This window comes from Trichoderma reesei (assembly GCF_000167675.1).
Source record: "Trichoderma reesei QM6a unplaced genomic scaffold TRIREscaffold_17, whole genome shotgun sequence".
Lineage (NCBI taxonomy): Eukaryota > Fungi > Ascomycota > Sordariomycetes > Hypocreales > Hypocreaceae > Trichoderma > Trichoderma reesei.
In genome coordinates this window covers 207,772-233,473 of record NW_006711164.1, presented here as the reverse complement: position 1 = coordinate 233,473, position 25,702 = coordinate 207,772, and the positions used below count along the sequence as shown (strand labels likewise).

General features: G+C 56.2%; 8 protein-coding genes across 8 annotated transcripts; 5 read left to right on the top strand and 3 right to left on the bottom strand.

Moving 5' to 3' along the window:
* Positions 1 to 220: 220 nt before the first annotated feature.
* Positions 221 to 4,509, top strand: TRIREDRAFT_66047 (uncharacterized protein; the record flags this gene model as incomplete). The annotated part of the gene is made up of 8 exons (XM_006967453.1): positions 221 to 495; positions 552 to 768; positions 828 to 1,130; positions 1,208 to 1,693; positions 1,751 to 2,730; positions 3,379 to 3,693; positions 3,846 to 4,247; positions 4,356 to 4,509. Coding segments are annotated over 8 exons (3,132 nt in total), but the record flags the coding sequence as incomplete, so codon positions are not given.
* Positions 4,510 to 4,774: 265 nt separating this feature from the next.
* On the bottom strand, positions 4,775 to 5,736 carry TRIREDRAFT_122998 (uncharacterized protein; the record flags this gene model as incomplete). The annotated part of the gene is made up of 3 exons (XM_006967342.1): positions 5,302 to 5,736; positions 5,026 to 5,195; positions 4,775 to 4,923 (listed from the first exon to the last, which is right to left on the bottom strand). The coding sequence occupies exons 1-3, from the start codon at positions 5,589 to 5,591 to the stop codon at positions 4,775 to 4,777; spliced, it is 609 nt and encodes a 202-aa protein (XP_006967404.1). The 5' UTR covers positions 5,592 to 5,736.
* Positions 5,737 to 6,685: 949 nt separating this feature from the next.
* Positions 6,686 to 7,846, top strand: TRIREDRAFT_40943 (uncharacterized protein; the record flags this gene model as incomplete). The annotated part of the gene is made up of 2 exons (XM_006967317.1): positions 6,686 to 7,259; positions 7,392 to 7,846. Coding segments are annotated over 2 exons (1,029 nt in total), but the record flags the coding sequence as incomplete, so codon positions are not given.
* A 152-nt stretch (positions 7,847 to 7,998) lies between these two features.
* Positions 7,999 to 11,455, bottom strand: TRIREDRAFT_66132 (uncharacterized protein; the record flags this gene model as incomplete). Its single annotated transcript, XM_006967341.1, has 2 exons — positions 7,999 to 8,530; positions 8,646 to 11,455. 2 exons carry the CDS (start codon positions 11,453 to 11,455, stop codon positions 7,999 to 8,001), a joined length of 3,342 nt encoding a protein of 1,113 aa, XP_006967403.1.
* A 2,462-nt stretch (positions 11,456 to 13,917) lies between these two features.
* On the top strand, positions 13,918 to 16,077 carry TRIREDRAFT_65950 (uncharacterized protein; the record flags this gene model as incomplete). Its single annotated transcript, XM_006967452.1, has 1 exon — positions 13,918 to 16,077. One exon carries the CDS (start codon positions 13,918 to 13,920, stop codon positions 16,075 to 16,077), a length of 2,160 nt encoding a protein of 719 aa, XP_006967514.1.
* Positions 16,078 to 17,774: 1,697 nt separating this feature from the next.
* TRIREDRAFT_4941 (uncharacterized protein) lies at positions 17,775 to 19,913 on the top strand (the record flags this gene model as incomplete). Its single annotated transcript, XM_006967301.1, has 6 exons — positions 17,775 to 17,871; positions 17,990 to 18,465; positions 18,545 to 18,688; positions 18,756 to 19,175; positions 19,252 to 19,426; positions 19,561 to 19,913. 6 exons carry the CDS (start codon positions 17,775 to 17,777, stop codon positions 19,911 to 19,913), a joined length of 1,665 nt encoding a protein of 554 aa, XP_006967363.1.
* Positions 19,914 to 20,114: 201 nt separating this feature from the next.
* On the bottom strand, positions 20,115 to 21,155 carry TRIREDRAFT_22885 (uncharacterized protein; the record flags this gene model as incomplete). The annotated part of the gene is made up of 2 exons (XM_006967308.1): positions 20,115 to 20,756; positions 20,838 to 21,155. The coding sequence occupies 2 exons, from the start codon at positions 21,153 to 21,155 to the stop codon at positions 20,157 to 20,159; spliced, it is 918 nt and encodes a 305-aa protein (XP_006967370.1). The 3' UTR covers positions 20,115 to 20,156.
* A 608-nt stretch (positions 21,156 to 21,763) lies between these two features.
* On the top strand, positions 21,764 to 25,645 carry TRIREDRAFT_4939 (uncharacterized protein; the record flags this gene model as incomplete). The annotated part of the gene is made up of 6 exons (XM_006967300.1): positions 21,764 to 21,851; positions 21,923 to 22,051; positions 22,125 to 22,187; positions 22,247 to 22,833; positions 22,896 to 24,566; positions 24,632 to 25,645. The coding sequence occupies 6 exons, from the start codon at positions 21,764 to 21,766 to the stop codon at positions 25,643 to 25,645; spliced, it is 3,552 nt and encodes a 1,183-aa protein (XP_006967362.1).
* Positions 25,646 to 25,702: the final 57 nt, after the last annotated feature.

Sequence of the window (25,702 nt, the reverse complement as noted above, 5' to 3'; positions counted from 1 at the left end):
GCCTGCACGCGCTGCGTCAAGGTCAAGAACGAGTGCGTCTATCCCGAGTCCCGCAGGAAACCGACCTTTAAGCGCCGCAACGTCAAGGAGCTCGAGGCCCGTCTTGGTATGTCATGTTGTACCTTTTTCTTTTTGCCATCCCACTTACACCCGCCTCGGGATAATACCCCTGAATGAACTTGTCAAGACACAGATAAGCTTATGTGTTTTTGCCTCCCCCACAGCTCAGGTAGAAGAGTACCTCAAAGAGGTCAACAAGGGCCACGATGACGGCGCCATCCTCCTGGATGACGCTGACATTTCCCTGGGCGACTTTTCCTTCCCCGGAGATAACGTCAGTCAAGATGCCAACACCTCCAGCGGCGCATCAGATCCGGCCATGGTCTTTGATATGCCCAACTTTACCAGCCAAGATGCTGGTGCCTTCATCAACAGTCAGCTCATGGGACTTGGCATGTCCGAGGCTCTTCCCCCCTATGAGATGATTGAAGAATTGTGAGCCGAGCCTGCAGTTTTCATACATTCCAAAGGGACAATGCTGACAGTCCAAGACACAACGTCTACTTCAACACTCACTACCACTTCCTCCCCATCATCCACTCTGGCCGTTACTACCAGGCCTTCTATGGACCTCCCAACAGAAAACCGCCCATGTGTCTGCAATACGCACTGTGGGCTTACACTGCGATTGGCCATCCCAAATATGACCAGTATGCTGAAGCCTTCTACAAGAGAGCCCGGCAGTACATTGAGGCAGATGAGATGAGAGTGAGGCGACCCTTCTCTATCTCGACACTGAGATTACCCATGTTCTAACTCATCGGCAGAGCGATGGCGAGCATTTCGTGACAGTAGCTCACGCCCAGGCTTGGGCCACCATTGCCAGCTACGAGGCCAAAGCCATGCTCTTCACCCGAGCATCCATGAGTGCTTCGCGCTACGTTCGCCTTGTTCAGATGCTGGGACTGGACAGGCTTGATAAAGAAGGAGACGACATCCCCCCGACGCTTGGCCCCATTGCCAACTGGACCGAGCTGGAGGAGCGCAGGAGGGTCTTTTGGGGCGCGTTTGCCATTGATGCCCACGCAAGCTTGGCGACTGGCTGGGCTCACATGGTCAAGTCCGAGGACGTAAGGCTCTCTTGCTTTCTTGACTCGTTTGTTTGTAGCGCAACCCGGTAAGTAGGACCGCGCTGACTGGGGTCTAGGTAATGACGCGGCTTCCGTCTTCAGAGGACTCGTTCATGTCAGGGAGGGAAGAGAAGACGGTATTTCTGGAGGAGGTGTTCTCGGGGGCCCCTTATGAAAGCTTCTCGGGTGCCATTGTCATCTGCGAGGTCTTCAAGATCATCCTCAGGCACGTTCACGGCGCGAAGCCCTCTGACCATCCGGAGGACTTGATGAACGGCGCCTACTGGAAGCGTCATCGCGATCTCGACAACAAGCTCTCGAGCCTCTTCATGTTTCTGCCTGAGAAATTTCGCCTCCCAATGAGGGCTCAGGACCCAGCCGCGGTGCATACAAACCTCAACCTGCACGCCTCCGTAATCTGTCTACACCACGCCGCCATCGAGACAGCAGAGAAGTATGGGTTTAACGACACCATCAAGCAGAACAGCCTGTGTAGGCTGAGGACTGCTGCTGAGGAGATTGTCAACATTATCAAGTTGACATCGCATCACACTTCTTTCTTTGTATGTTTTGCGGCACTGTTCCCCCTCCCTTTTCTATATCACTAACAGTTACAACAGAAAACGCAACTCTGTGCGCTCTCGTTATATTCTGCCACGACTGTCTATGTCTATCTGGCCAAGGATGACCCCGTGGCCGGTGTTACCCCCATTGATATCTCCAACCTGGAGATTATCATTAACGCAATGGAAGCCATTGGCCGTGTGCACCAAGTTACAACTGCATTTTTGCAGCAAGCCTGTCTCGATATCGAGCGCAATGGTTTGACATCCTGCCTGCGCCTGCCGTCTCTCTCAAAATACCGCGATCTGTTCGGCGGCCCGGCGTCAAACATTCCTCGATTTGCTCGCACTTCGGTATCGCAACACACTGAGATGTCTTCGCCATTGCCCGGACGACTCCCTCTCGGCGGCCCCAAGGGCGTTAGGAGGCCGTCTGGCTTGAGAATGAGCAAGCCGCTTGCCTCCATGACGGGTGTCCAACCGGAAATGACTCACACAGCAGATTGCTTCAACGCTGTTCTCGGCGCAGTGACTCGAAATGTCACCCCAAGGTCATATGATGCCGCCAACAACAAGCGGAAGCGGGTAGCTGTCAGCCCCGGGCCGGACGCGGGTATGGCGACAACTGGCAACTCTGGAACTTCTGGGACGGCAGCCAGAGACTTCCGCTTCAGCATCAGCAAGGGCTGCGTGGACACGCCCGCGAACCACGCCTGCGGGAACCTCTGGTCCCACGGAGACGTCAACATGAATCCACAAGCAGCCGTCGACCCCATCTTCGTGCTGCCGGACCGCACCAGCTCATCCGCATCGTCCCCGGCCCCGCGCGGACCTTGCACGGAGCCCTTTTCGGCGAGCAGTCACACTTCACCCAGCTTGGGTCTCGGCAATACTCCTGAGGAGAATCGCATTGATTTACGGCAGTTTCAGGGGCGCATTACCACGCCGCTCTGGCAGAGCACGGAAGAAGGCATCTTTAACCACATTACGGAGACGATTGCGCAGTATTCGGGAGATGGAAACGATCCCTGGGCGCTGTTGAACGGCGAGCATAACAATTGGAATGGAGCTACAACAAATTGATCTATTGCAGGTCGGGGAGGATAACCAAGATTCTTTTGGCGCTTTGGATTGGGCAGTGTACGATACGGGAACACCATCCCGCGTGTGCGCGAGGACATACGCAACTCTTTGGTTTGTGCAAATGGAAAAGCAGACAATTGCTTTTTCTTATACGGAGTATCGGATGGGTTTGGGATGCTAATCGGAAACTGTCATCACCTCTCTCTACAACAGGATTGTATATATTTGACACATGTAGAACATATGCCAATGGCTATATGACAACTAGGTATGCGAAGCTGTTGCTGCTGCTGCAGGAAGAGTAGATGTGAGGTCAGGTGACGAGATTGCATGGTGAATTGACAACGGCCCACATCGCTTCGTGGAGAGGTCCGTCCTCCGTATTGCCGCGATATTTCAGCTCCATAAGTACCAACCAACCAACCATGGCCTCACAATGAGTTTCAGACGAGATTCTCGACGTTTCAACTGGACATCTCAACTCTGTCTCCGTCTCTTCAATTCACCTCACTGTTTCCTCACACACAATTCACCGTGTCAATTCAGCCACTAAAAGTAACACCGACTACCTGCTCTGACGAAAGGTTGTTGCAGAAATAGAGAGAGAGAGAGAGAGAGAGAGAGAGAGAGAGAAAAGGGAGAATGTTCACATACATCATCGGCCTCCTCGGCCTCCTCCTGCTCATCGTCCCCAACCCCCTCACAGAGTACTTTCTCTCCCAGAAGGAGAGGGACAAGTACCTGTCGCCGCGGCCGCAGCTCAACGAGTCGCTGCTGGCGATTGACGCTCCGAACGCGACGCTCCCGGACTGTCCCGCTGACGCGTACGGGGTGCGGATCCTGAGGAGGGAGCCGCTGGTGGTGTATCTGGAGGGGTTCCTGAGTGAGGAGGAGAGGAGGCATTTGCTCGAGATTAGGTGCGTTTTGTCAAGTCTTGTCTCTCTATATCTGGAGTCATTCAATGATCATCATGTGTTTTGCTGTTGGTGATGAGACAACGTTCATCAAAGTCACATAACACACATTCATATAGACCACTGACGGGGGGTGTATATATATATATATATAGCGAACCCCTATTCGAACCCTCGACAATCACCCACGACGCCAGCTCCACGCACCGCGACACCACCGTCCGCGACTCCTCCGTCGCGCTGCTCCCTCGCACAGACACGGTCCGCTGCATCGAGGCCCGCTCGCTCGCCTTCCAGGGCTGGCGGCGCGACGTCTGGATCGAGCGCCTGCGGACGCAGCGATACGTCGAGGGCGGCTACTACAGGCATCATCTCGACTGGAGCGGCAACGTGGGCGGATGGGGCCGGGTGAGCAGCTTCATGGCGTGGGTGGATGCTTCGGAGGACCTGGAGGGCGGGGGCACGGAGTTTCCGCTGCTGGAGGCTTGGGAAGGGGGGAGGTGGTGTGATTTGCTGGAGTGTGGGCATCAGAAGCAGCAGCAGCAGCGAGAGATTGAGTCCGGCGGTGATGATGGAAAAGATAAGGAGGAGCAGGAAGAGGAGGAGCAGGAAGAGGAGGAGCAGGAAGAGGAGGAGCAGGAAGAGGAGGAGGAGGAACAGGGGAGGGGGGTTACGTTTAGGGCTATTCCGGGGAATGCAGTCTACTGGGAGAATTTCGCGGCGGATGGGAGGGGATATGAGGAGACGTGGCATGCTGGGTTGCCGGTGAAGAAGGGGGTCAAGGTTGGGTTGAATATTTGGAGCTTTGGGAGGATATAGGGGGTGTGAGGTGACTCGGTGGGTTTGTTATAGGAATGATTCATTGCCTGAGGGTCATGGTGGAATTACATGGAATGGTTCAATGCTATATACCTAGGTTCAGAGAGGTCTTATAGAGAGACGGTGATCCGGAAACAGGACGGTAGTATTGAAGCAATATGAACAGGCCAAGAAAATGATGATGATAGCGGAAAGCCAACAGGGGTATCGACAAGGAAGAAGAGAGACTACAGAACCACATACGAATCCCCTCGGGAGCCGCTGCTTATTCCCACTTCCTCTCGCACTGGCCCGTCCAACGACCCCAAGCAATCACCTTGCCATCGATTGCCTTTGCAACCTGCTCTCGAGTGGGCTTGGAAGCGACAAGAGTCTCGTCCAGGGGTTCGCTTAGAGCAATAATGTCGAAGAAGTCTTTCATAGCAGCAACAGGCAATAGTCAGTCGTGATCCGGTAGCATGCTTTGTTTTCACCTTTGAAGTACGTTTACGATGGAGGAATTGGGGATAGACTTACATCTGTGGATGCCGTGATTGAGGAGAGGCCGAGGGGGAATGTAGACGTTGCCGCGGCGGTTGGCGCCATAGTAGAAGCCGCCCTTGAGCTTGGTAGACTTGTTGTCGTCTTGCTGCTGAAAGTCGTCGTTTGTCACAGACAGTTTATCCTTGTCAATCCCAAGATATATCCTTTTTCCACACCCCAGTCAGTCAGACACTCACTCACTCACTCACTCACTTCTCCAACACACAACAACCTCCCCTCATCAAAAGCAACATCGTAATAGCAACTCACCCGTGACAGATGGGCGTGGGCAGCGGCGCATCCGGATCCTCCGACACAAGCAGCCACTGCCTGACGCCCTCGACAGCCTCCCACTCCAGCTCGGGAAACTTGCCCTGCTGCGCTCCGTGCATGTACGCGGGCGAGAGGACGGCGCCGTCCGGGCCGCAGTCGGGAGAGGTGATGGGGATGGTTGGGGCCGGGTGGGAGGTGAAGGCAGGGCCCTTTGTGAAGGCTTTTGCGTCGCGGCCTTTGGCGCTGGCGAAGAGCCAGCTTGCGGCTGCTTCGACGTATTTGAGCATGTTGTTGATAAGATAGGTAACCTGAGCGTTTTGGTTGGTGAGATGAAGAGGTGAGGTTGTGAGAGGAGAAGGGTGAGTTCGGTTTGGCTGTAATAAGATATCTATATGGGCTCGGGTGACCACTTGGTGGAAACTGGTGGAAATGAGGAATCAAGCAGAATAAAGAAAACGAAGAGCGATAGAAAGGATTTGTCAAATCAAATTCCACAGGTGATGCATCATACGTTGGGTAGGTAAGTGGTGAGCGATAGCCACCTCGGTGCCGAATCGGCGATTGATGGGTTGTCTATAAGACGAGGGTTGATACTATTACAGGGTTGGGACGGAATTGGCTTGTCAAGGCATGAATCTTCAAAGTACTGGGCAATCTTGTGAGAAAAGATGAGAGACACTTGATTCTGAGATATTCGACATGTTACCTATCGTCTCTCGAAATCACTTCCATTATTTGTTAATATGCATCCCATAATCTCACTGTAATTCTCATCGCCGCCTTTACACACTACCTAACCTAACATGATACACCTACCTACTAGTAGGATCTCACAGCTCGTCAACGGCCGCCTGAATGTCACATCTGTCCTTGTTCTTACTTCTTGCAACAATTACTTCCATGCTGCTCATGTACACTTTTATCACAAAATACAATGCCTGTGGTGAACCGGACACTGAATGCTTACAAGTACAAGTCGACGGACGAGTGCCGCTCATAGCCGGTCAAGATGGCTTAAATGCGCTGCAGCCGAGGTGCTGCGTATCGATAAGAGCTCAACTCCGAATTTGGCGTCTAACCTTGTACATACCTACATGTAGCTCTCTCATGGGCTTACAACTCCAAATCGTCTCTCATACACAGCCCATGCTCTCTCTCTCTCTCTCTCTCTCTCACTTTACGACTCCAATGAACTATCTAAAATAGTATTCAGACATACATTGTTTACAAAACAGACATCACAGACGCAATGCCTCCCAGAGCCATCACCCCAAGGCTCCTCTCCCGCAAACGGCCACGCATCTCAACCTCCTCACCACCCTCCCACGCCCTTCTATTCTCATTCTCACACTCATACTCAACACCCCTCAAACCCATCGACATCCAAGCCATCAAATCAAGGCCCCCCAAGATCATCCGCGACCACCTCGTCCCCATGCCCTCCCACCTCCTCACCACCACCCTCGACGACCTCCTCCACACACCTTCAACATCACCCTCACCATCACCATCATCATCACTCACCCTCTCATCAACGAGGCATCTCCCACAGGGCCACCACCTAGTCTACTTCCCCCTCCAAACACCCGCATCGAAACTCGCCCCCGACGGCGCAGACAGAGACCACGCGCCCAACGAGGACTTCACCCGACGCCTCTGGGCAGGCGGCGAAGTGCGTTTCCATCACAATCCCGACAGCAGCAGCAGCAGCAAGGGGCTGGTGCTTGACGGACGGCCATGGGTCTGCAGGGAAGAAATCGACAATGTGCGCGTCAAGGGAGAGGAGGATCCCAGCAGTGAAAAGGTCTTTGTCGACGTATGGAGGCGATATGCCCTCGGCCATGACGAAAATCCACAGAAGTGGGATATCGAGGAGCGCAGGACATTAGTCTTTATGCGCAAATCGGAATCTGGAGATGAGCCTCGGGATATACCCAAAGGGCGGCTTGTCAAATGTGAGTTTCCTCTCTCTCTCTCTCTCTCTCTCCCCATGAAAGCCCCATGAATCATAACGTCTCGAGTACATTGCAAATCTTTGGGCGTATAGTGAACTGAAAAAGACTGATGAAATCTACGAGATAAAACAGACGCCCACGCACCCACGCATTCCGCAACAATCACCCCAACACCAGCACACCTCTTCCACTTCTCGGCACTTACCTACAATGCTCACGCCATCCACCTCGATCCGCAGTACGCGAGGTCGCAGGACGGACACCGCGCGCTGCTCGTCCACGGGCCGCTGTCTCTTGCGCTGATGCTGCGCGTGCTCAACGACCACGTCGTCAATCCCTCCTCCTCCTCCTCCTCCTCCTCCTCTCTTGCTTCAGGCGGCGGCGGCGGCGGCGGCGGCGGGATGGTCAAGTCCATTGTGTATAGGAATTTTGCGCCGTTGTATGTAGGCGAGGAGATGAAGGTCTGCGTGAAGCCGGCGAGGCGCGGTGCGGCCAGGAGTGTGCAGGAGGAAGAGGAGTGGGATGTTTGGGTTGAAGGGCCGGAGGGGGGGTTGGCTGTCAAAGGGAGTGTGGTGGTGGCTGCGAAAAGGGCAAACTCATAGAGAACGTTTGCCAATGTCGAATCAGGGGCTGTGGATCGTATGTGTTGAGATGTATATATTGCTTTTGTCCCTCCATCTAAATGGCCATTACTACATATGCTTTCTATATCACCTGCCAATACGTCGTCCCCTACACCTCAATATAAATCCTCATCATCACTCGCCGTCCCATCCTGGAACCCCATCACCGCCTTCCCCTTCCCCTTCCCATTCACCTTCTCCTCATCACTGCTCACCGCAACAGCTTTGCCCTTGCCCTTCCCCTTCCCTGCCAAAGAACCCCTCCTCTTCTCGTCATCCTGCTGCTGCTTCTTCTTCTTATCGTTGCCGCCCTCAAATTGCGCCCTCACCCTCTCATAGTGCGCCAGCTCGCCCGCGCTCACGCTGGGAATCAGCTCCTCGTGCGCGGCGATAAAGTCCTCCTCGCGCACCATGACGGCAATGTCCGCGGCCGTGGCGTAGTGGTCGAAGAAGTATGCCGTCGAGACCTCGTGCTTGGTCGCCGGGTCGGCGTTGAGGGCGCGCACCTTGGCGTCTACGGCGGCCGCCTGGCGCGTCACGGCCTTGAGCATCGCGTCGCTGCAGAGCGCGTAGAAGTCGGCGCCCGTGTAGGTGAAGGGCAGCCGCTGGGAGACGGACGCGAGCGAGACGGAGGGGTGGAGGGTGAATCTGCAACAAAGAAAAAAAGAAAGCAGGTTAGCGCATAAGTTCTCATCAAGAAAGACGAGGGATATGGTTTCAAGCATAACAAAGTGTGGAAAACAAAAAGGGGGGGGGCACATACTTTCGGGTGAGAGCCTCCAAAATGGTTTGCTGCTTCTCATGCGTGTCGGACACTCCGAGATACAGCATCTTGTCGAATCGACCAGGACGCAGCAGCGCGGGATCCAGCAAATCAGGCCTGTTGGTGGCTCCAATCACAAACACGCCTCCCGCATCGTCGCCGCCCGACATGCCGTCCAGCTCCGCCAACAGCTGCGACACAATGCGGTCCATGACGCCGCCCGAGTCGCCCTGGTTGCCTCGCTTCGGCGCCACGGAATCCAGCTCGTCAAAGAAGACGACGCAGGGCCGCGCGTCCCGGGCTCGCTGGAAGACGCGCCGCACGTTGGCTTCTGATTCACCAATGTACATGTTGAGCAATTCGGGACCCTTGACGCTGAAGAAGTTGAGGCTGTACTCGGTGGCAATGGCCTTGGCGAGCAGCGTCTTTCCCGTACCCGGAGGGCCGTAGAAGAGAATGCCGGATCGCTTCTTCATGCCCTTGGCAAACAGCTCGGGCCGCTCCAGCGGCAGCTGGATCGTCTCCGTGATGGCCTCCTTGACGTTGCTCAGGCCGCCGACGTCGTCCCATGTGACGTTGGGAATCTTGGGGGCGCCGATGGAATCGGAAAAGTTCTTGCGCGCGGCTTCAACGGCAACGTCAAAGTCGGCTGCCGTCAGGCATCGGGCTGCCGAGCCGCCTGCAACCTGCACGTCGCGCACCGTCACCGGCATGCTTCCGCGGCCGGACTTGGCAGAGAGCAGCTCGAGCCGGGCTCGCTGGGCGACCGAGGCACGCTCCACAACGTCGAGCAGGTCGCCGGCAACCAGCGCGGCCGTCTTGAGGGCAATGGCATTGAGTTCAATGGCCGGCTCCAGAGATACGCCGCGGTCTTCAATGACGGTCCTCAGGATGGCCTCTCGCTCGGCCTCGTCAGGGGCGCCCATTTCCAGCTCGTGCGTGAAGAGCGCGCGTACGCCATCAGGGACCTTGTCAACCTCGTTGGTCGTGGCAATGAGGACGCGGACATCCTCGAGAATCTCTTTGATCGAGGCCTCTATCCGATCCGCCGTCAGCGCCTCGATGTGCTGGATGAGGAGAGCGCAGCAGTCCGGGCCGCAGCTAATGGCTCGTTCCGCACGCGTCCTCAGGAAGCCCTCCGTCTTGACATCGCTCCCGCTGCCTCCGCCCTCGCTGATGATATCATAGGCGTCAATGGCGAATGTGTGTAATCCAATGTCGCTACAGGCATCCTTGGCCATGGTCGCCTTTCCAATGTTGCGATGCGTCGACGTGAGCAGGATGGCGACGGGCGGCATTTTCAGGTGGATAGCCCGCAGACTCGTCGCGGCAGCCAGGAGCTCTCGCAGCTGGCGCCTCAGGGGCGGAACGTGCTGGTGGTCGCGATCCGCCAACTGCGGAGGGCCGCCGTCGGGTGACCGTTGCGGCGTCTTCTTCAGGCCCAGATAGTACGGCCATGTGCTGTCCTTGGTGCCCGGTATCCGGCTTGTTTCAAACCCTGACCCGTGCATGGCGACCGTTGTGCTGTCGATGCACGCGACAGATCCCCAGAGGGACTCGCCCGTCCCGTCCTCATCCTCGTCAGACTTTTGTACCTGGATATGCCCAACTTTGAACCAGGCCACGCTGTCGAAATGCGACTGGCTCTCCCCGCCAGACTGCAGTGCCACTACGTCGTCCACCTCCGAACCGCCTGCGCCGGGAGCCTCCTGCAGGGCACGGCCCAGCTGGGCGTCTACCGGCACGGCAATCAGATCACCCTGGCGGACGAGGCGCAGCTTATGCGCAAAGTAGCGCTTCAGTCCGCCCAAGACGGCCGTTTGGTATGCTCTTTCGGCAGAAACGGGGGTCCTGATGTGGTGGATGGCAATGTCTTTCGCGTACGGAGGCTGCGAAGCGCTTGCAAATTTGGGCAGCGTCCCCTTGCCCTGATAGGAAGACTTCTTGAGCGGCGATATGCGCAGGTGCGTGGCTCCATCAATGTTGGCAATCAAGATTGGTGAAGCATAGGCGGCTGGGCTAGTCGATCGCTGGACCTGCGACTCGAAGAATGAGGGCCGGCGGTCACCCAGCTTCGAGCTCGGAATCCGAGTAACGGGGCGCTGAGAGTAGCCCTCGGGCAGGCCGTATACACGGACTGGCCGCCAGTTGGAGACTTCCAGGTCTGGGTGGTTGAAGCTGCCGAGCCCAAACGCGCCGAATCCATTCAGGGGGGGCTCTTGAGCAGCCTCAATCCGGACCCAGTCTCCGGAAAAGCATCCGATTTTGGAGAGCGAGGCCACATCAACATAGATCCGGGCCTCTTCGTCATCCTCGGGGGATGGCTTGGGATGTAATAGGTCAGAAGGGATTTGCCGCTTCAGGCCGTGCACCTTGAATAGCCTCCCGCGAGCTCGGTCGGGACGAGCAGTGGTGGACGTAAAGTTGGAAAAGACGGAGCCGGGAGTGGCAAAGCCATTGGTCTTCCTGCCGCGTAGCGTTCCAGCCGTCATTGGCGTCCCTGGACCTAAAGAATTCATCGAGGTCGTCGTCGGCAGCGTCGGGACCTCCAACGAGATCACCTCGTCCATCGAATCGTCCGAAAGCTCCTCTTCCTGTTCTGATCCTGAGAGGTCCGTCTCCGTCTCCGCCTCCGTGGTGGCCACCGCGTCGTCGGTCGCGGGGCCTGCCTGGACACCCTCCTCGGCAGCCGAGAAGAACTGGTCGGTGGTGCCATCGTCATCATCGTCGTCGTTGCCGTTGAGCTGCTCGCCAGACGGCATTGACGCGGCAGCACGGGCCTGTCTTCGACCGGCCCCCCTCCCCTTCATGAGGATAATCTTTGTAGAGTCCGTCAAGATGCCCTGCGCAACGGGCTCGCAGAGCATAATCTTGCCCGGGTTCGGCGGCAGGTGGGTGACGGGATGCGGCGGGAGAGGCAGCGGAAACAAATCGCCAGAGTGGACGACCTTGAGGCCGGCGAGAGCTGCCCTGAGCGCCATGGCCACGCGCTCCTCTGCTGTCAGGTCGGCGACGCCCTTGGTGTTGGGATTGGTCGGGTGGTCCTTGTAGAACGTGCCCTCGCCATTCTCTAGCCGTTTCGTCAACTCGCTCTCGAGGCTGACAAACACCGTCTCGAGCGGAACGGGGGCGACGTCGAGGGCGAGGACTTCGATGCCGCTGCGGCTGTGGCTGGACAGCTTGGAGGGAGCCACCTGCTGCAAGGTGACGGCGAAGCTCTGGAGGGCCGCGGACGAGGGCGAGAACTGGATGGTCGAGTGGTTCAGGTCGGTCGATCGCAGGACGGGCACGATGGACCAGGCCATGTCGACGGGATTGGCGTCGGGAGCCCATGGCGCAACGGCAACGTGGTGGATGTCGTTGGGAGTTTCGTCGGCATCTTTTGTTTAACACATCCTGTCAGTCTTTCTCTTGCAGCTCGGTTCAGTCCGGCAGCGGCACCGATGCAGCACCCGCTACCTTCTCTCAGTCAGCCGTCACTTACCGTTTGCGAGGTGCGGAAACAGATCGGCAAAGAGGTCGTCAGACAAGATGCCAACGTCGCCCTTGGTGCGGTCGTCGAGCACGAGGCGGGCGGTGATGGCGGGCTTGTCCTGACGCCGCCGGCGGATCCGTCTCTTGTGCGACACGACAGGCGCGCCGTCCGAGACAGCCATCTTGGCCGTGCTGGGGAAAGACCTGAGGGAAGGGAGCCGGTATGGCGAGATCGGGGCGCAAGGAGCCGGTGTCAAAAGGAGTTGACGGACGAGATGGACTACTACCTAGTAGTAGACGACGAGCAGCTGAGTGACTGGACCCCGCGGGCGCTGGATCATGGCGCAGCAAAGAAAAGTAACTGAAGCAGAGAAGCAAAAGATGTACGACGGAAGGATGAAGAGAATCCTTGACAGGTGGTCCAGGGCAATTGGAGCGGGCGCGTGGCGGCGCGATGCGATGCGTTGCGTTGCGAAGCTGGAGATGCAGGGTGTCGTGTTCGGGTCGAGTCCACTGTAAGCTGGAGCGGACAGGCAGTGTTGAGTGGCTCGGCTGTAGCCGCCAGCCTCGGCACTGGGATTGGGGGGAGACCCCGGAATTGGGAGACCTCAAGCTCAGCTGGAGAATTCAATCAGCTGAAGGGCAGCCGCTGCAGCTCCACAAGGGGTTGGGGTTCATTGATTGATGAATAATAATGCATACTTAGTATGAAGATCTATATAGAGAGATGATGCCTGTGGTAGTTGACTACCGACGATACCTATTGAGAGCTGTGTGTTTGGCATGGTAGAGCTAAGCAGCAGTGTTTGTTGCAGAGACAGGTCGGGTATCTCAAGTTGCGCCTTGATTCAGGTCCCTTACAGCTTCAGCTACCTACCCGAGACTTAGGTTGGTGTCCTAGGTACGTGTACCTGCACTTCAACGTGAAGTACCTACCTAGGCACCTCATTTCGAATGATTCAGAGTCCATCTTGCTGGCCAATTGAAACGACTGCATTGTGCCTTATCTGGGTCTCCATGACTCTCCATCAAATACATGCACAATCCCGTCTGAACCGAACCACTTCACGTGTAAGCGATACACGTATCTCTGGCACCTTGACTCCAGTCTTTGTTCCAAGGAAAATCCATCTCCACTCCACCAACTCCAGCACAAACGCCAACAAAACGAACAGAAACAGTCACCAACATCATAGCCTAAGACCATTCTAAATCCCAACCTACTCAAACGGCGTCGCCTTAGTTTGCAACTCTATGGCGCCTCACGCTTATTTCCAGGGGATCATCGCCTACCCTCTGCAAGTGTCCTGCAACTCGATTGCGTCACACCCTTTTGGAAACGTGCAAAACCGGGAAGCCCCTTGTCCAGCCAGGGCTTTTCTGCACCTCGAGGTGGACATTACCTTATGGATGGCTTCCAGCTCTTCCCTTTTCTCACCTTCTGCACTCACCGCATTCATCATTTGTCTCATTATATTTTTCATTAGAAGACATTGCCAATTTGTTCACTCTTTGCTGTGCAATCACCAAGTCGACAACTTGCTGCGAGTGACCAGTTTGCTTCGTCTTTGCCTTTGCTGGGACCAACCGGCTGAAGCAGGCTCCTACTCACTGACCTAAATCCACCTACACATTGATGTCATCACCATTTCCGGGTGGCCATTCATGAGGCAGTACAGCGACAAGACAGCGACAATTCCTGCTTTTATGGCTTTAGGATCGCGGATATCAGCTTCAAGACAGACACTATCAACTTACACACCTACACTTCCCTATTAACAGCAGTCAATTGGCCAAGATGGGCCTCCACGAGGAACCTCCCGTCCTCTCACGACACAATACGACTTCATCCTCTCGAGGGTCTATCGAGGTCACGCAGCAGGCCGTCGAATTCACCAAGCAGTCCGAGAAGCTCTCCCATCAGGCGCTGGGCAATACCTCACCCGCCATTGCTGTCCAGGCGGATTTCATCACCCCACGGGATCCCGTCATTGTCACCTCGGATGGAAACCGGTTACCAGGCGTGCCCTTGGACGAAGCCTACAAGCTCAACGTGCTGCGCGAGCAACTACATGGCCAACTAGACAAGGGCAGGACTCCTTCAGATGAGCATCATCAGGAGCACAGACAGGAACGTAGACCCAGCCAGCTGCATGATGGAATCCGAACAGAACCCAAAGAGACACGTGCTCGTCGGCAGGCGTCAAAGGGAACACTGTCACAGACCATGCCGCCGTCACATACAAACCCCTTGTTCCCGCCCCTGCCACTGTACGGACCGCCGTCGTGGTTGCGAAACGCCCAGTGCTGGTTCTTCAGATGCACGTCGTTTGTGCTAAGCCTGGACTTTCTGGGCGTCATTGTGCTGGGCGCGCTGTTTACGAGCATTCCAGCAATTTTTCAGTCACTCTTCCAGCCAGATAGCGACAAGAAGCGGCCGTTCTACGAACAGGAGCGCCAAAATGCCGCCATAAGGAGACAGAAAGAGATAGAATGGGATCTGAGGACCCATCAGCATCTGGATGTCGAGAGTGAAGGCAAGGTGGACGAGTACCCACCTACTGAGGGTGGCAAAGACCCCATCGTCTGTGATGTTGGGTACTATGCGCGGAGGGTCGGCCTCGACGTGGAGACGTTCAAGGTCGAGACGGAAGACGGCTTCATCATCGAGCTGTGGCACGTCTATGACCCCAAGGAGCATACTCCCGTGGATGCGGCAAGCAGGGATAGACTCGACCCAGAGGTCTTCCAGGAATCCAAGGAGAAGCCGGAGAAGTCGAGTAGGAAGAAGAGGTTCCCCGTGCTGTTGATGCACGGCCTGCTGCAGAGTTCCGGGGCGTATTGCTGCAACGACGACCAGAGCCTGGCGTTTTGGCTGTGCAAGAGCGGATACGACGTCTGGCTGGGCAACAACCGATGCGGCTTCAACCCCGAACATGTCCTCCTCAAGTACGGCGACCCGCGCATGTGGTGCTGGAACATCCGGCAGATGGGCGTCTTCGACCTGCCGGCGCTCGTGTCGCGCGTCCTGCACGAGACGGGCTTCGCCAAGATTGGCCTCATTTGCCATTCCCAGGGAACGACGCAGACGCTGGTGGCCCTGGCCAAGGAGCAGCGGCCCGACCTGGGCGAGAAGCTGACCGTCTTCTGCGCCCTCGCGCCCGCGGCCTATGCCGGGCCGCTCATCGGCAAGATGTACTTCAAGTTCATGCGCATCATCTCGCCCGCCATGTTCAGGCTCATGTTTGGCATCCACGCCTTCATCCCCTTCATGATGCAGATGCACGCGCTGTTGGATCCGCGCGTGTACGGCTGGCTGGGCTACAAGGTCTTTTCCTTTCTCTTTGGCTGGACCGACGAGCGATGGGACCGAGGGCTGCGCAACCGCATGTTCCAGTTCGCGCCGGTGTATGTGAGCGCCGAGTCGATGCGCTGGTGGCTCGGCCGGGAGTGCTTTGCGACGCATAAGTGCATCCTCGCGACGAGGGAGGTCCTGCGAGCCGAGGAAGGCCTCGACGGCGACGGCGACGGCGACAGCAGCACCAGCCCCGACGACGACGACAACGACTCAGAAGCCGGCGACAGCCAAACTCACCCGCCTAAGCAGCGGCATCACCACATCAAGGGCTCGACGGCATGGTACAACGACCAAGTGCCGCCCTTTGCGCTGTGGGTGTGCGGCGACGACCATCTGGTGGACGGGCAGCGGCTGCTGAAGCGGTTCAAGGCGGGCCGCGAGCCGCACGTCAAGGTGGTGCACAGCAAGGTGATTCCCGAGTACCAGCACCTGGACGTCATCTGGGCCATGGATGCGCCTGACCAGGTATTTCGAGAGATCCGCGAGGTGCTGTGGAAGACGTGCGACGCGCGCGACGTCTGCAGGACGCCCGAGGGCTGCGACGCGGTGGAGAGGTGGGAACCAGCCGAGGCTGTGGCGATGGAGGTGGGCGAGGAATAGGAGTTGGTTATACTGGAGACTCGGCATCTTCTTGGGTTATATATTTGCACGTTTCAGTCGCTGTTTTATCATTTCTTTTATTACTTGGTCCATGACTCGAAAGGCTCAGAGTCTAGGGTGGTTTCTGTATTTTACCTACATGTAGATACCAGTTGATACCATATATATGTGGAGTTTCGGTTGAATCGTCGTCGTCTTCTGCTGCAGTCGGCAATGACGTGTAATGGCAGCCGAACAATGTCCATCAGCCAAGGCGCCGTTTGCCGACGGATCGAATGTTACCCCGGAAGAATTACCGACAGCCCGGCGGTTGGAATTATCAATTCCTCCCTACCTACTGCTGAGATGTGCCCTTTGTATTAAGATACATGAAGCTATTGATACGATTCGTTGAGAATGCTGCCTTCTTACCTACTTGCACGAAGAAATAAGACTAAGAACTCCGACTTGTCAAGAGACTCAACTAGTGACACGGAGAAAGATACCCAAGGCATCCATCCGCAAATCACAATCCCCATACTAGGCCTGATAACGCTCGGGAGGTCAGCATCTTACTCAAGCCAACGCAAACACGCACCCAATAGGATGGCTGTTCCCTCCCCCTCCCTTCTACTCTGCCTCTACCCCAGATTCTTCTGCCTGTCAGCACCTCCCTCCTTACGATAGTACCTCCCACAATGATATCAAACACTATCTACATGGTATCTATCCAACAGCCGCAAGAGAAGAACATCACCGTCACCAAACATCTTCACCACCCCCACAGCTGCCCCCCTCCAGTGCCGAGGTTCACGGCTTGTCAAACCGGGTCCGCCAAAAGAACTCCGCTTTGAACACACCCTCCCTCGTCCCTTTTCCGAGCGCTCAACCACGGCCATGCAATCTGTACATACGAACACTGTACACTAAATACAGCCAGGGGCCCTATTTTCGTCCATTCTTATGAATCCTCGTCTGCATGTAGTCATATTACATACGAAGCCTGTTCCTCAAGCTATTTTACTACCTTATTCCCCCCGTGGAAAGTATCTCAAGATATATAGTCGGGCATGTCATTGCCACGCCACAAGCGATAGTCCATAGCCTACTTGCCTAGTAGTATCTCATTGCCCCAAACCAACAGACGTCCAAGAAACCAAAAAAAAAGGAGGGGAGACGAGCCTGTGCTAAGCTCCGTAGATGCTAGCACGACACACGATCTTTTGGCCTAGGTTTGAAAAAGCGTGGAAAACATGGGGGAGGCTTTTCTACTAGCTAGTAAGAATGACGGGCTGCGTGCCGTTGGCCATGGAAGATGCATTAATACATGCGGATGAGGATTTAGGCATTCTTGCCTTGATCCTATGGTTGTCGTATGGCATGCCGGGGTTTCGTATAAGCACCGTCAGCGTCCTGGCCGCCCCCCTGGTCGGTTTGCTATTCCCACTTTATATATGTGCAATGTCCTCGGCATGGTCTTTTTTTTTCTGGAGACGACAATCCTCTTCATTCGTGGTAAGGATACTCATTTATCTCCGGATGGCAGATCGTTGAGAACAACCTGAACTTCTACTGACCTCGGATCTGGAGACTCTCTCTCGCTTGTTCGGTGTTGACTTTGCCTTGTCGATTTTTGCTTGAATAGAAACGACCAGAGGGTTTGTTATTGTTGTCAACTCATCAAGATCGTGTATCTGTCTTCAACAACCACCGCAACTATGCCCATCAAATCACTCCAGGCGCCAGTCGACGTCCCCCTCGTCGACATCTGGTCATACTACCTAGAGCAACCCAGAGACTATCCCGCCGACAAACGTCAGTACAACCTCATCTTTCCATTCTCACCTACAACTTCATACCCTCAAAGCCCGCAACAAGAACGGCACACTTCTCATCTTGCAATTCCCAACTAACACATCCCCCCCACACACAGCCATCTTCATCGACTGCGACACAGGCAGATCCCACTCCCTCGCCCAAATCAAACGCCTCGCCCTCACCCTCGGCCAGGGCCTCATCCACAGCCTCCAATGGCGCAAAGGCGACGTCATGGCCCTCTTCACGCCCAACAACATCGACGTCCCCATCCTCAACTTTGGCATCCAGTGGGCCGGCGGCATCGTCTGCCCCGCGAACCCGACCTACTCGCCCGAGGAGCTCGCCCAGCAGCTCACCGACTCTGGCGCAAAGGCCCTCCTCACGCAGAAGCCGCTGCTGGAGACGGCGAGAAGGGCCGCTGCGCTGGCGGGCTTGCCGGCGGACAGGATCCTGCTGCTGGGGGATGGGAGGGATGATGAGAAGGGTGTGCATCGGCATTGGACCGACATCACGGCAAAGGGCGCGCGCGTGGTGCCGCAGAAACCGGCCATTGATCCTAAGAAGGATCTGGCGTATCTTGTGTACAGCTCGGTGAGTACATATACCCCGTTCTTCGTAGGACGAGTGTTGCTGTGTGAATAACGACTGACGTCGAGCTTTGCCCATGTAGGGAACAACGGGCATGCCCAAGGGCGTGATGCTCAGCCACTACAACATCGTCGCCCAGGCTCGCCAGGGAGAGAAAGGCGACCTCAGAACCATCTCATGGGACACGGACGCCCAGCTCGGCGTGCTCCCCTTTTTCCACATCTACGTACGTCCAACCCCCCGTCCAAGAAGGGGGTACACGTAGCCAGCTAACACACACACGCATCACATAGGGCCTCGTCATTGTCCTGGCCACATCCGTCTTCACGGGCGCCACATGCGTTGTCCTGCCCAAGTTCGATCTCGAAAAGGCCTGCCGGCTGATCCAGGACCACAGCATCACCTTCATGTACGTCCCGCCGCCCATCGTCCTCGCCCTGGGCAAGCACCCCGTCATCGCAAAGTACGACCTGTCCTCCCTGCGATGGATCAACTCGGCCGCCGCGCCGCTGAGCAGGGAGCTGGCCGTTGCGGTGTGGGAGCGCCTCAAGGTCGGCGTCAAGCAGGGCTACGGACTGTCCGAGACGTCGCCTGCCGTCATGCTGCAGCTTCCGGAGGAGTGGTGGAAGTTTCAGGGGTCGGTCGGGCGGCTGTATCCTAGTATGGAGGCCAAGATTGTGGATGAAGATGGGACGGAGCTGGGCTACAACCAGGTAAGGACAATTACCTATCTGGAGGATAGGGTTCCCATGCTGTACTGCAGATATGCTGACGATTCTGGTATTCTAGTCCGGAGAGCTTCTCCTCAAGGGACCAAACGTCTTCTCCGGGTACTGGAAGCGACCCGAGCTGAACAAGGACACCTTCACCGAGGACGGCTGGTACAAGACGGGCGACATCTTTTACTGCTGTCCTAAGGGCAACTTTTACATTACCGACCGCAAAAAGGAGCTCATCAAGTACAGTAAGTCAAAAGCCTTCGTCTCCAGCCTCTGCCCTTACAAAGGCGTCCAATAGAGAACGCGACATGCACAACATCTTTACTCCTCACTCACATCCACGTTGGAAACCGGCAAACTGACCGTGATTGTCTTACAGAGGGCTTCCAAGTGCCGCCCGCCGAGCTCGAAGCCAAGCTCATCGGCCGCGAGGACATTGCCGACGTCTGCGTCATCGGCGTCTGGGACAAGGAGCAGCACACCGAGATCCCGCGCGCCTACGTCGTCCTCAAGCCCGGCGTCCCCGAGACCGAGGCCAAGGCGCGAGAGATTGCCGACTGGCTCAACGCAAAGGTCGCGCCGCCCAAGAAGCTGCGGGGCGGCGTGCGCTTCATCAAGGAAATTCCCAAGTCGCAGGCGGGCAAGATTCTGCGGAGGGTGTTGAGGGATCAGGTCAAGAAGGAGGAGGAGGAAGAGGAGGCCAAGGCGGCGGCGCCCAAGGCCAAGTTGTAATCTAGAGAAGGAAAGGGAGTTGAACGTCTGGTGCTTGTGGAATCGGGGCGTGGTGGTTCGCCCTAATTGTATAATTGTACAAATCGAATCAGGGTCCTGAATGACCTTGTTCGAAGCCTCGTCTAATGCCTATATAACAGATACATGTACACATGAACGGGCCTTGCCGCTTCAAATTTTTGGTGCTTCTCAACGGAGAGCCGCCCGTCTATTTCTCCAACCGTGTCCAAAGCCCAACATCCTTCATCCCATCCTTTCCGCCTCCTCCAGCAGCTTCTCGACGCTGAACCTTGAGTCGCCATTCGTAAACCACTGCAGCAGCTTCTTCCTCTCCTCCGCCCTCTCCTTCCTCTGCCCATCTATCTCGTCCCCCTTCTGCTCCCACCCGCCGTAGAACCGCTGCAGACACATGACCAGCCATTTCGCGTGGTCCGGCTGCACGCCGCGGCCCTCCATGACCTGTCCTTGCATCAACACCAGGCCCTTGTCTTCAATCAGATCCAGGTGATGCGTCACCGTGGTGTGCGGCTGCGCAAACTCCCCCCTCGTCTTATACTCGACGAGCTGTGTGAAGAGCACCGTGCTGGTCTTGGACGCCGCATCCCATGTCCACTGCAAAAAGTGCATCTCCGCGCCTTGGCTCTCGTGCGGTACCGGCAGGACGAAGAAGGGGCTGCTGCGCGCGAGATCCTCCATCGCCTTGTATGTCGCCGCAGGAATGACTGCGCACAACGTCTGCGGCGACGAGGCGTGGCGAAGGCGCCAGATGGCCGTGAGTTCCTTCTCAGGCAGCTCCGCCACCTTTTCGAGATCGAGAATATCCCCCAGCGGCTTGATCGCAGCCTTTTCTCCGGAAGCAGCCTTCTTCTTCTTGTTCTTGGGAGCGGCCTTTTCGGGCAGTGGCCCTCGGTTCGGCTGCGAGACGGGCGTGCCCTCGGTCTGTGGTATGCCGCCGGCCTTTGACAGCGCCTCTATTGAGGGGACGTCGACGGCGTCGTTCTTGCGCTGCGCCTGGATCTTGTCCGCGTACGCGGCCTTGAGGTCCTCGATGCTGCTGTGGCCCTCCTGCGACGCCTTGCGGGCGAGCTTCTCGCGGTACTTTTCGAGGATCGCCTGGGCGGGCTGCTGCGTGGTGTGGAAGCGGACGTCGACGACTTGCGCCCAGCGGCGCTGCTGGGCGGATCGGGCGGTGAGGCGCACCGGCTTGGTCGCGAGATGCCGCAGCGCGGGTAATCGGATCATTGTGTGCGTGTGAAGACTCGAGGTATCAGTTGGAGGAAGATGAGAAGAAAGCTGGGATATTTGTATCATCGTCGTCGAAGGAATTGGCCAGCCTTTGAAGCCCGAGGGCGGGATTCTTCCGTCATCGCCAGAAAAGTGGAGCTCGAAGCTCCAGAGAAAAAAACACCCCACCAAAGGCCGATGTTCGTCGAGCGGAATTGGAATCTCTGGCGTCAACTGCAACAAGGTACGCTCGTTTCTGGTGACAAATCCGTCGCTTCTCTTCCTCTGTCTTGACTTTACCTGGGCCAACTCTCAACCGACGCCTATCCCTTATTCCTTCCCACCTGAATCAACCATTGAGCCTCGAAGGAGCAGTGCTTCGCCTTGTCGAAGAAGGAGAGCGGCGGCTGGTTGTGCCAGATTTAACCCCGCGATATTGGAGATTTGAAGCTCAGACTCACCGAGACTTGCACCGTCAGTCGGATCCGGCTATTGGAGGACGTTCGGTGAACCAAACACTTTTCAGGAGCTTCTCTGGGGGACGACTCACCTATAGGTCGAGCCTTGAAACACCTGGGAATCACCAATCTCCGTACTACCTACCTATCCAAGAGAAGCTTCGAGTCATGGCCGACTTTCGGCAGCTGGCCCTCGACTTTGTCCTCGAGGAGGATGAAGCCAAGCTCACGGAATTGGCTCAAAGAGCGGCCAAAGGTAGGTTGCTTCAGACGGGAATGACATTATTGAGCATTGGAGGGGCGACATGTCTGACGTGCAATCCATAGAGCTCGAGGCGGCTCCCGCCAATTCCAACCCTGTTGCCCGGTGGGTAGAGGCTGTCCAGCCATGGATGCCGGGAAACAATGAGGCTGAAGATTCACAAGAGATGCCGGATTGGACATCAAGAGCAAAGGGTGAGCCCACATCTAATACATCTCCCTTCATCCTTTCAGCTGTCGTTCATGCTGCTGATACAATGCGCTTCAGCCTTGGAGTTCCTGTCCCGTACGCTGGACTTTGTGAAACCCGACCTCCTCAAGCCGAGTCAAGGTGAGCCTAAGCAGCCGGCGCTTCAATTGAGCAGAGTAGCTTACAGTGTCATCTTTTAGTCAAATTGTTGATTGCCTTTTTCGGTGCCATGCTCGACATTGATCACAAGGCGGGCATCTTGGCCTCGGCCTCGGCCTTGTCCCGGATCATCGAGATGAAGGCATTTCAGTCGCAGAGCGGCTACGACATCATCAGTAAAGTGTGCGGCATGAAAGAGGACTTTCAACGACAGACTGCCAAGACGCGCCTTGCCGTTTACGAGCTGCTGCGATCACTCATGGTCACCCCTGAAGTGGCCAGCAATCTGCAGCAACGCGATGGTGCCTCTTCTGGGTTCATGATGAATTTGCTGGAGCTGTGTCGCAACGAGAGAGACCCAGACTGCTTGATTGTGTGGTTCGACATTTTGAGAATCTTTCTCCAGCAGTATGAACCTTCACAAGAGGTTCTCGAGGCCGTCTTTGGCGCTTTTAAGGCATATTACCCCATTACGCTTCCGCGCTTGACGCAGAGCGGCATCACGCCGGAGGATCTCAAGTCCCAGCTGCGGAAATGCTTCTCGTCAACTCACCGTCTAGCGCCTCTTGCGCTGCCCTTTCTGGTAGGCAAGCTCGACCAAGGCGATGGCGTTACAGTAAATGTCAAGGTAAGTTGGCTCGTTCTCCTGGACGGGACAAATCTCACTAGTTCTAGGTCGATGTCTTGAAGAGCATCAAAGAATGCCTCGAGAAATACACGCATCCGGAGCAGTCCATTATCCCCTACGTGAGTCGCATTTGGGGCAGCCTCAAGTACGAAGTACGAAACGGAGAAATCGAGGATGCCATCTGGGCCACTCTCGAAGTCTTGAAAACGCTCGCCACGAGGCTCAAGGACGACGACCTCCGCAATTACACCCTGGATGTCACGCGTGACTGCGTCAACGACTTGTCGAATCCCATGTACACCACCCAGGCGGGCCGCCTCATCGTCAGTGTCCTCAGCGCAAACCCGAGCGCATTCGTTCTCATGGTGGCGCCGACAGTCACGCATCTCAAGGACAACTTACGCCACCGAAAGTCCGTCACTCATAGCCAGGACCTGCTCAAGATTCTGAATGTGATTCTGGAGACAAGGCTCCTCCTCTCACAGGCCCAGATGACGGATGAACAAAAGAGTGACTTCGTCGCTGTTGACGGCGTCTTCAAGAATCTCTACAGCGACGTATACAAAGGCCCCGTAGCACTTGGAAGCAATGTCAATGCCAACGAGGACGACATCAAAATCGCAACGGTGGCCGTTCAGGGCGTTGGCGCGCTGATCTCGCAAGGGACCGTACCCCTTGGGCCGGAGGATGAACGTCGCCTACTTCTCCCTGAAGCGACGTGCTCTGAAATTTGCCAGGCACTCTTTGCCATCCCACTAAGCGCTTTCAATAATCACTCAAACTCAAACTTGGATGACCTCCTGAACGAGACGGCCAAAGCCCTACACAGGGCCGTCCAAGCCTACGCGCCAGGCTTCAAACCATTGGTCGATCAGTTCGTATCAGTCGTCCGTGGCAGTCGCGATGACCAGAGCGACGAGGCTGCCGAGAAGATCCAAAAGATTGCTTCTTTGCTTGCCTATGTCGGATGCTCCGAGCTGCCGAAATCTCTCATCAACGGGAGACATAACTTCTTGGCTCTGATCCATGTCTTGACCACCGAACTGACAGCAGCAATAGACGCAAAAGCCAGCCCCAAGATTTGGTGTGCCCTGGTTGTGGGCATCCAAGCAGCTTCACGCTACTTCAACGACGCTTGCTTGAAGCATAACCCGGAGACGGACCAGGTATTCGACGGCACCATGTGGCTGTATCGGGCTACTTACAAGTATCCCGAGCTGCGATCCCTGGCCGGAGAAGAAGACGACGGCTCTGCACCAAGCTACAGCGGCGCACCACCACCGAAGGAAGCAACTGCCACTGAGCTCCGGAATGACGTCTTGCTCATTGGCCTGGTGGTTGTCAGAAGCCTTTATCGCCGCGCAACAGCCGCAGTCGGACCCATCCACGGCACTCAGAAGCCGGCGCTCCAGCTCAGCGGCGACTTTGACGGCTCCGATAAGCCCTCTGAGTATCAATATCTGCACCTTATTTCCGACTTTGCCGGTTTCGTCCTTCGTGAGATGGGTGAAGCTCAGCAGGTTTCACTGAAGCTTGACCACTACTTTTTGAATCTATTTCAGGACGAGTTAATACCAATTCCTGCTTCTACTTCCGAAGAGCAGAGAAAAGCGAGACTGGAAAAGTATACAGATGAGCAGGGATCGTCATGGGGCTGGTTGACGGAAAAGTCTGTCAACGTTCTTTCTCTGGGGCTTCTGGAGGCTATGAGGCCGTCTGTGGTTGCAAAACTGGTGAGTTGGCTCCTCAATTACTTCTTTATCCTTTGTTTTTTGCCGAGCACTAACCTGTTGAGTAGTTTGATTCTGGTGTAGCGCAGGAACTTTTGGTCAGCGGCACATTGAGTGCCTCTCTCAACCAGAGCTCCCTCACAAGACCCGTCACTAGATCCATCCTAACCATTCTGGCAAACAAGTACAAGATCGAGGGCATCAGCTACCTGGTGTCGCGACTAGAAGGCCGGTTGGATACGGCCCTTGAAAACGCGCAGAAAGCCGTCGACAGTGACGATGTCGCCCGCTATCTGGAGCAGGTATCCTCCATCTACGCAATCGTCAGCGGACTGATACGTCGACCAAGCGGCACGCAAGCCCGAGGCCTCATACAACGACTCCGGGAAGCCCCCCGGAACGAAAACACCGGCCACCTGCTTGCTCGACGACTCGAAATGCTCGTAGCCCCTCAAAAGTGCCTGACAAAGGAGAGCTTCGCCCTCGTCAAGCCCCTCTGGACGCAAAAGATTTACTTTGAGCTAGTCAAGCCGATGCTCGACACAGCAACCACCCAAGACCCCCAAGCCGGAAGCCAGCTCATCAAGACAAACTACCGCGTCGCGGTCCTCGCAATGGTCAAGCACATGCCCTTTGCCATATGGGAAGACAACTCGGCCGAGATCCTCCGGGCCGCAATTTCCCTGTCGCAGAACCTCGGCCCGGGACCAGACACCCTGCCGGCCCTCGAGATCCTCAAGCGTGTCCTCGCGGAAGCGCCCGCCACGGCCCAGGAGTACGTCAAGAGCCTCATCGGCATCTCGCTGCCCTGCTTCTCGGCAAAGGCCGCCTCGCAGCTGACGCGGCCCGCGTGGCTCCCGGCGGGCTACGTTGCCGCGCGGACGAGCCCAGAGGTCGGCGCCGAGTGCGGGCGGCTGGCGCTCGAGGTCGTCGGCGCGCTGCCGCGGCTGTTTGAGTCGCGGTTCGTGGTGCCGTTTGTGCCGCAGGTGAGGCGGGAGCTTTCGCTGGCGTGCGGGCATGCGGTTCGGGATCTGCGGAGGTTGGCGAGGATGGCTCGCGCCGCGTGGACAGAGATGAAATAGGGGGATAAAGAATGATGATGGTACGCGGGAGGATAGGGGTTGTATACATATAATAGA